Below are 9,433 nucleotides of genomic sequence, written 5' to 3'. Positions count from 1 at the left end.
TTAGTCTATGGACCACCCCTGCATAATGTCCATAAAATGGCTGTAAAACGTCCACAAAATATCCATCAAGTTCATTTAGTCCAAAGCTTTGGCCCCAGCACACTGCCTAAAGGTGGTACAGCATCCAAGTGTTCCCTAAAGATGCCCAGAGCACTGATGGAGGCTACTTATGAGAAGGTGAAAGCACCAAGCCAACTGGAGAAAATTAGAAGGTGAGCTGCTGGGGATTGGCAGGGCCCTACAAACTGGTGGGGGAGAGGGCAGGAAGGCATCCAGGGAAGGTATAAAGGAGGACCAGACTGAAAGGGGTATGAAGCAGGTTCCAGCTGCAGGAGTCACACAGTGCACATGTGAAGTGGTTAAAACCTGGCCAAAGAAATCAAAGCTGTGAGGGGAAGACGAATGGAAAGCAAGAAGGCAGAAGGAGCTGGGGCTGAGCTGCAGCAGCCCCGCAGATGCCCAGGTGGCCAAACAAGCATACTAATGCCATGACCACCTGGAAATTCGGCACAGCCTGCCCAGGCACTGAGACTGACCCCACCACCACAGGCACTAGAAGAGGTTTTAACAGCCATCAGCTCTTGGGGGCTTGTACCAGAAACAAACCTGCACCCCTATTTATGTGCCTGTATTTTCTTTCCCTCAATGTTACAGTGACTTGTGTGACATTATATTTTTTTCTAAATTCTTAAAAAAACAAAACAAAGCAAACAAAAAAACTCCAAAAAAAACAAACCAAACAAAAAAAAAAACCCAAAAAGCCAAAACAAAAACCCAAAAACCAAAACAAAAAACAAACAAACAAACAACTCACAGAAAAACAACCAACCAACCAAAAAAACCAAAACCTGAGAGTAAAAATACTACCAAAACTGAAACTTGACAATATTGACTGCGAGGGATAACATCTTTAATGGGCACATAGCACTTGCACGGCTTCCTGCTGCTTCCCCATGTTTCAGGGTAGAAACTGTGAGGGGTTAATAATGCAGCACCCTGGCATATTCCTGTCCTGCTGCCTGGGTTTGGACACTTAAAAGTTTACCTTCTCCTAAGAAACAGTCTGGAAAAACATATGCAAAGGCAGTAAGCTTAAAGGGCAGGATGAGGTGTATAAATCAGCTGAGAAACTGCACATCAAATGAGCGGAGGGAATGAAGGCAGTATCACAGCAGGCACTGTCAAGTATTCTCCTGAGAAGAGCTGCAGCATGGGGGTCTGAAAGAGGTGGTCCTTACAATATTAAAATAAAAACAGCAACTCGAATTCCTCTCCACTGTCTCTACACCAACATTAGCCTGTATAAAATAAGGATCCATTTCCAGTGACATTTCACCTCCTGACACCAGTCCAAAATTAGCTCTGAACACAAATTCACCAAGGAGGCTGGGCAGTGCTTGGAGTCACAGCAGTGGGAAGCTTGGTAGCACACTCCTTAGCTGCTGCTGAATTATTTAGTCCACGGGCATGAAACTGAGAGCAGAACTAGCCCAAAGGAGCTATCTATCATCAGCTACTCATCAAAAAGTAACACACTGAACTTGCACAGGGCTTCTTATGCCTTTGCTGATTTATTTAAAGCCACCGCACACAGAGAAAAGCTCATTTGAGGAGCTGTAACGTCCTGTAGCTGGATTTTGTGCATCCCAAGCATTACTGCAACTGCCTTTTCTTCCTCAGAAAGCCTGGGGTCCTGGGCAAAGCACCATCTGTGGTCCCCATGGTTTCCTTCCTCCCTACTACTGTTTTCATTATTGTTGACAGAAACATCGTGCACCTGCTGTTGTTACTGCAGAGGTGGAAACCCCCCTCCAAGCACTCGCTGGAAAGGTCATTGGGCTATTTCTTCTGCTGTTGCATCAGCAGGGAGACAGTGCAGCCTCTCCTGCCTGAGAAACACTTGCAAGCATGCCGGCAATCTGCACCACCAGCCGCTTCTAATAATCCAATCAGCAAAAGTAATTAACAGACACTGCAAAAGTAGCTGATGTAAGGCAGCAGGGATGAAGCTAACCTGGCCTGCCACCTGCACTATCAGCTGGGATGATGCCATAAGGGGCACAGGGGTAGGGAGTGTTTTCCCCCAGGCATCTAAGGATGGGAGACAGGGATCCTGGCCCCTGGCCCTTGTCCACACCTTTCCAAGGCCACCATTGCTGTCCATTGCACAGCTCCATGCCATGGACACCTCCTGGCTCCCCTGCCAGGTGTCTGACCCACGCTAGTGACAGGAAGGGAGAGGCTGGAGCAGAGGGAATGTGGCGGTGCCTGTTCTACCAGCTTGGGGGAAGCCCCAGCTGTAAGCAGCGTGGGAGAGAAATAAAAGAGAAAGAGACACATCTTGGGTGAGGGGAATGATGTAAAGGCCCAACTGGTTTCTGCTGGCCCAGGCAGAAACCCTGCAGCAAACCTGGTGACTCCACAGAGCCCAAGAAGAGCCAAAGCATGGACTAGCATGGACAGTTTTCACACTAACTACAGACATCTTTCTCCCTTTTAATCCACTGCAGAGTGAATGTGTTTTGTGGTCCTGCGGCAAAGAAACATGCAGGTTACGTACAACTACTGCCTCCCAGGAACCTCCAATAAAGGTGCAAGTACAGCAAGATGTAAACCACGCTTCACCACCTGCCTGGATGCTAATGCATCAGGCAAGGGAGGGAGCGAAGCAGCCAGGTGGTCTCACGCAAACAGGAACCAAGGCCATCACTAACTGCTGGGGGAAAAAAAAAATTGCCTGGTCCTGGGGAACTTTGAGCTGACTCAACTAGTGTCATTTTGAATGGGATTTGAATATCTTCGTGTGTGAGGATATTGCCAGGCTCCAGGAGGATGTCAGGAGTGGCAGATGCAGACACCAGCAGGAACCTGGGTTGTAACATTATGTGACTCATAAACACACCTGGATAAATTTATGCTTGGAAACATTACCTAATTTTTTCATGTTTCCCTCATGAGAGGAAAGCTCTCACTACAGCCTTGCTAAGGAAGAGGCTGTTAACCCTTCACTAGAAAGTTCATAAGGAGCCTAGGTGGTGAGAGAGAGGGAGGCTGTGTGAGTGTCCTAACCAACAGGGGAGCTTCAGCAATATCCCTCACCCCAGAAAACACCTCTGAACACAACCCAGATCCCAAGCAAATCTGTCTTCTCCAGTTCTACTCCAGCGATGACTTTTCTCCTACTTGAGCCCCTTGAACAGCCCTTTTGAGAGGATCAGATACCAGAGACCTTGATATCACAGCTCCTTGTTAGCTGAGCTCCCCAAAGGGGACTGCTTGAGCTCCAGAGCATGGGCAGTGCCTTAGTCACCCACCATGTGGGTGCTGCACAGGGAGAGCATGACTCTTACCTCCCTTCCAGCCTCCTATCAGGGAGATTCCTGCAGGCTTATCTGCTGACCACATCACAGACTTGCACAAGATTAACTTGATATTGCTTGTAGTGCTAACAGAGAGGCACCTGGTTTAGAACCAAATTTGCAGTTACGCTATCAAAGGCTGAATGTTTCCTTATGACTTTGCACCGTTTTGCAAGCACAGGTAAGAAATGCAACTGAATATTAAATTTCAGAATAAATGCCTGATATCGCAGCCCGAAGAAATCCCCCATTGCATTACATCACCCCAAGGTTGGCCAACTGCATTTGGTCTGAGCAAGTTGCAGAGGCATCACTGCCTTTGCAAGGTGAATACTCTCTTTGATGGACCAGTGTTATGGGTACATACTGTAACTCCCATGCTTGGATACCTCTTGTAAGAGCTTCAAACACAGAAGGCCTAGGAAGAGGGGAATTTACTGAGCATGCACACTGTTCCCAGAGGTATGTGTGCGTGTGTGTCTCCTACTGCACAGCCACCGGAGCAGGGTGGGGGTTGGTGGTTTTGTGACCATCCTGGAAGGATCAAAGGAAGAGCGAGCCAAGTTGCCTGGCCATCTGCATGTCAGTGTTGACTCTTGCATGGAATGACCAGAGGTGAGATGCGGCCATGTAACTTGCTTCAGCTACATAAAGGTTAACTCACAGGTTAAGCTGGAGGTGCCTGCCTTTCCCTGCTGAGTACTCCAAAATTTCAGATGGATGATGCTAAGAGTAGCAAATTCTTCTGGCAAGGGGCAGCTTACTTTGCAGACAAGCATTATATGCCTAGAAACACTCAGGCAGCCCTTGGGCAACCATTTTCTCACCCTAGTGACCAGCTGCGCTTGCTGAAGGCAAGTCAGGCAGGACACACAGAAAAGGCAGCTCAGTCCCAACACTCCTCTTCAGCAGCCCTGTTGGGGGTCAGGCTCCTGAGTGAGCCTTTGGAACTGAAAAAGCATAAGTGTTTCACCATAAAAGGCAAACGTGTTCCCTCTTACTTGGACATACAGGACTGAGGTCAGGGAGCACTTGTGCAAGGTCAGACAATAAGAGGGACTTTGCAGGATGGCACAAGGCCTCTGCGATGCTTCCTCAGTGCCATGGCGAGGGGCGGGAAGGTCAAACTGCTGTTACAGACAAAAGCCCTCTGCCTCTTGCAGTATGTAATGCATGAGACACAGTCGCTTGCCTGAAGGCCTCCAAAGACATGCCCACATTTAACATCTCAAATCTGAACGGTGGGTGAGGAGAGAGAAGGCCATCATGGAGGTAAAAAGCAGCCCTGCTTTCAGAAAAGCAGAAGCCTGGAGTCAGCTCTGTTTACTTCAGAAGATGTTTTATAGTCCCCACACAATCCTACCTCTGGGCTTTCCCTCGGCCTAAACCCCTAACGTTAAACCCAGGCTGCGCCAGAGGCAAGAGCCTCTCTCTGTCTACAGACTAAATAATCCTCAGAGGATGAGATGAGCGCCAGCACTTCGTTTACATTGCATGATGCTTTCCAGCTCCACATGACTAAGCTTCTCTTTCCTTCAGCCCCGATCCTTGCCCTAGGCTCAGCCTCAGCCACAGCACTGCAGTCCTTCTTTTCCAAAACCAAGCCTTCCCAAGAGCCCTCCACTGGCTTTGGCAGTCCCCTCCCAGCCCCAGCACAAATGCAGCTTTGGGCTTTCTCTTCTACCTAACCCAACTCTTCCTTCCCCACAATAAAAATTGGCAGATGACAACTTTTCTCGCCCTGGGTCTCCCTGGACAGCCATTTTCCAGCCACTCTTCATGTGCAGCTCTTAGTTTCATTTGCCATGAAAAGAAAGGCTGGAAGAAAGGGATTCATGAGGGCCAGAGAAGAATTTCCTTGGAAATATTCAAGACTTGGTTTGACAGGGCCCTGGACAACTTACTCTAAGATCATGCTTTTGACAGAAAGTTGGACTCAAAGTGTCCCAGGGGACTCTTCCAGTCCCAGCTTGTCTGTGATCCAGTGAGGTCCCTCCCTAACAAGAACCCACCATCTTAAAAGGGTCTAGGTGATGCTACAGAGCAACTTCCAAACTTTAGCTGGAAAAATTTACAAAAACCAAAGAAGATAATGTTAAGAAAATATATAAATAATCCCAAGTGAGTTTCAAAACCAAGAAACAGAAACCTGCCATGAACGTCATAACCCTGCTGGAAAAGGATTAAGGATGCCAGAGACTCATTGTAACCCCTCCAAACACACATGTAGCAGACACTACCTCCTTGAGGCAGACCAAACCTTATGGCCTCTGGACCCAGAGAGACACTGGAAAGGTAAATTGCACAACCAAATAAAAGGGACAGAGACTACAAAGTTTACATACAACAATTTTAACCATTACGATTTTTCAGCCCCACTCCAAACACTGTTTGGGCATTTCTCTTTCTCCCAACTCTAACAAAAGCTTGCCACTGGGCAGTGGGTTGGCAAGACAAAATTGCAAGTTTCACATGGACTTGTGATGAAATTTGGAATTGCAGCATCAGGTGAAGAACACAGCAAAATCCTACTGTTTACTTTCCTTTTGCAACAGCCAGCTAGCACCTCTCCCTGTGATACAGCCATTTTTGTGCATCTCACTGCTTATCAGCCCAATATACACCACCCTCAGCTCACCTCTCTGCTGGGCTGGCATAAGAATGGTAATCACAGCTGAAGAGCAATCTGTGTCCACGTATTTTACATGCCTGAATCAACCTGTGTCACTTCCAACAGCTTAAAAAACTGCAAGAGGGTGAGTGCTCTCAACTTTTGTCTGAGCCAGTGACAGCTTAAAGTGCATAGCACTTCACAAAGTCTATGGCACAGCCTGTCCACCTCCACCATGCAACCCCACAAGCCATTGTGCACCCTTAGATACTCTACAACTTCCCAGGTATCAGAACTTGCCATCAAGTAGTAATGTTGAAAGCCTTGGGCAATGCTTATTTGACTTCTGATTCATTCCACTAATAAGGAGCTATTACTTGAAACTGCAAAAAGAGATTTTTCTGGGCAAGGAAACTGCAAGCAAGCCACATGGAAATCTATGAGGAATGAGGGAAGTACAAATGAAACGTTGCTGGGTGGGGGATGAACTTTCACAAGATCCCTTCCATGAGGTGACTTGCTCAAAGCCCAGTCACGGAGTAACAGCTGAAGAGGTGCCCCAACTCCCAACCTCTTACATCTGAGGCCAAACTCAAGTAGGTCACCTTTAAATTCTAGTTCCTCTTTCCACCTCAAGCTGCTTCAAGCACAGTACTTCCCATCCTCTTGGATGGGTGCTCCAGAAATTGTAAAGGGGGCTTACACTAATTGTTCACTCTGAGATGTCACATTTACCTATCAAACCCATGCCATCTAGGGCTGTGGAAAGATTAAAAATGAGAGACAAACTAGGATTATTAAAAATTTAACTATATACCATATTTATTATCAATCCACAGGATAATCTGATTGCTACATGAGCTCATAAAAGCTATTTCACCTTTACAAAATTAAAAAAAAATGTGCCACAAGAATGTAATAACTGCTGATAACCAAGGACTGAATCTTAAAATTATAAATTTGCTGTAGAAAAGATTAAAAAAAATTATATTCACTTTAGAATTTTACTTTGAATAAAATATTCCCCTGTATAAAAAATAAAAAAGCTTGCTCTGGTTAGAATTAGAGTATTTTTCTTCTTTTTTTTAAATCTGGGAATTTGCATAATATCTCTGTAATAGGTTTCTTTTTTTTTTTCTATTGTACCACACGGCATTCAAGCATAGCAGATTAGAAACAAACATGAGAAAAGCATTCTCAGAACATATGAAATCCACATGGAAAGTTTTAACTTCCTTTCCTCTATTCTTTAAAGACACTTTAGCAAGAATAGCTTGGAAAAGAATACAGGTGGGGAGGGACCTTCAATGTGCCATTAAGTAGAGCAAGGTAATAAAAGGCCTTTTGTAAGTGCTTTCTTAATAAGGTGCAGAAGCAGACTGCAACGTTGCTAGTACTGCACTATGTACAATATTCACAATAGATTTTTCTTTATTTAAAAATATTCCAGCTAGTTCACATTTTCTCTTCCATTCTGAGGCTTTCAGTTCCATCACAGCCTTGACAGCAAGAAGCGCAGCAGCACCACTTCCCTTGTGGTTGGTTGGTCCTCTTATAAAACACTGGAACCTGTGAGTGGGCCAAAGTTCTTGGGTTGTTTTTCTATGTAGCAACCTTGGAAATCTGTCTGGGTTCAGGTGTACATACTGATGGCTGGAGTCCTGAGTTAAAAACACTCCGGCACTGGAGTCGGACACAGCAATGTTTTATATTGCCAAGGCTTTACCTTAGGTTTGTCTTGTGTGCGTCAAGGGATGAACCTCTCTTAGAGAAACGTAAAATACAAAACCAAACAAAACAAAGCTAAAAAACCACACTGTCAAAGGCTTAGCAGCTCTTGACTCTCGACTGGGCAATATCTGACGTTTTCTTGATGACGCTGGCCCGTGTTTCACGGTCTGGCTGGTTGCTGCTTGTGGAGGCTGTGGACACTACTTGTGGCAGAGGGATGTCTGGGAAAGGGGGCCAGGAGCTGTTGTAAGGCAGTGGGCAGCTTTCGTCTTTGATGGTGACTTGGAGGTCAGGCTTGTTGGCTACAAAAGTTGCCATGCTGGGAAGCATATGAGAAGTGTTCCTCATTCCTAGATTGCTGAGATACTGTTTGCCTTCAATGTTTTTCTTCTGCCAATGAAGTCGTCCCTAGAAAAGGAGAGAACACAACTTTGTGAAGTACTCCAGGTAACAAGAAGAAGACAGAAACATTCACAAATTGCACAGGAATTACCCCATCATCTAAGAGCCTGAGCCTGTAGCCACTGGATTAGAATGTTTCTGCACTCAGCCACTTCTCCCCTTCTGAAGTCATGTCCTTAAACCTTGCTGGTTTTCCAGCATTCAAGAGGCTCTACCTGTTCTTCTGAATGCAAAATAAAGGCCTTATTCCCAGTGTGCCAGAGACAAAAATGGACACAGGTGACCAAACATTCAGAACTCCAAAGGGAAGTGTCTCCTCTGTTACCAGAGAGAGCATCCTCCTGCCAAGAGGACAAACAACACTACCCAAACTATCAATACAGGTGAGGCTGCTAGGAAAATCACCATCACCTGATGGTGCATCCCTCATCACAGGGAAGAGGTTCGTCAGGGAAAGATAAGCATCCAGTCCTTTTCCCACCACAGACAGAACATGCAATGGCAGGTTTAGGGAGCCACTACTGGCAGTCTACATATGGGTTCCACCCCAACCAAGGCACAAAAGACAAAACCTAGTGGGTTAGCCATGTCGTTACACAGCTGTGCAACCTGTGGTTCTCCACCAAGGAGGATTCAGAGGGCTTTTGGAAGGGCACAGCAGGAGACAGATTTGCAAAAGGCCTTCTGCAAGAATGCAGCTGGAGCACAAGGTATCTAAGGGCCCCCAGTGAGCTTCCCTTGGCCTCCAAGTACTCATGGAGATCATCAGGTCTGGTCGCTTGACAACAGCCCCAAAATAAGAGGTAAGTGTTGGTTTTGTATATGTGCAGCTCAGGAAATGCTCATGGGGTGGTTATTTTCCCCATGGATTCCTTTCACCCAGCAATACCCAGCTGACTGCTCAGGAAAGCTTTCTGCCATGCATGCCTCAAACATTCAAGTTGCATTTCTATCACATGTGTAAGCACTTCCTCCAATTGTATGAGTTCAGGTGCCATTTAAGGAGAACAAAGTGAGCATGCTTTCAACCAAGATAAAATACTCACTACCTAGCAACGTCAATGCATCATATTAACAAACTAGCCAGAACTGTTTATGGCTCTGCAGAACATGTTATTATGCAAATTAATCTCCTTGTAGTTTGGACAGATGAGGAGGAATGAACTTGTAGCGAATTTAATTCTGTGACAATCATCCAAATGTCTGTCTCCCTTGAACCTTCCTGGTTGCTTTTCTCCCCCAAATATTGTTCAAATGAATACTCCACTGGTAGACAGTTGCAAACGGAGAAAGGGAAGAATACTCAATGACACTGATCTTGAGACCTTAC

General features: G+C 45.9%; 1 protein-coding gene across 2 annotated transcripts in view; it reads right to left on the bottom strand.

Moving 5' to 3' along the window:
- Positions 1-6,764: 6,764 nt before the first annotated feature.
- Positions 6,765-9,433, bottom strand: part of IRF2 (interferon regulatory factor 2) — a 41,222-nt gene continuing 38,553 nt past the window's right edge. For both annotated transcript variants that reach the window (XM_027735410.2, XM_027735413.2), the window contains one exon: positions 6,765-8,109. In XM_027735410.2, coding sequence (XP_027591211.1) covers positions 7,798-8,109 — 312 coding nt within the window. In that variant the 3' untranslated portion in view covers positions 6,765-7,797. The remainder of the gene's footprint in view (positions 8,110-9,433) is intronic.

Source organism: Pipra filicauda, unplaced genomic scaffold (genome assembly GCF_003945595.2).
Source record: "Pipra filicauda isolate LSUMZ 115617 unplaced genomic scaffold, ASM394559v2 scaffold67_size6003252_pilon, whole genome shotgun sequence".
In the NCBI taxonomy this organism is placed as follows: domain Eukaryota; kingdom Metazoa; phylum Chordata; class Aves; order Passeriformes; family Pipridae; genus Pipra; species Pipra filicauda.
This window is presented reverse-complemented; position numbering and strand designations above follow the sequence as displayed.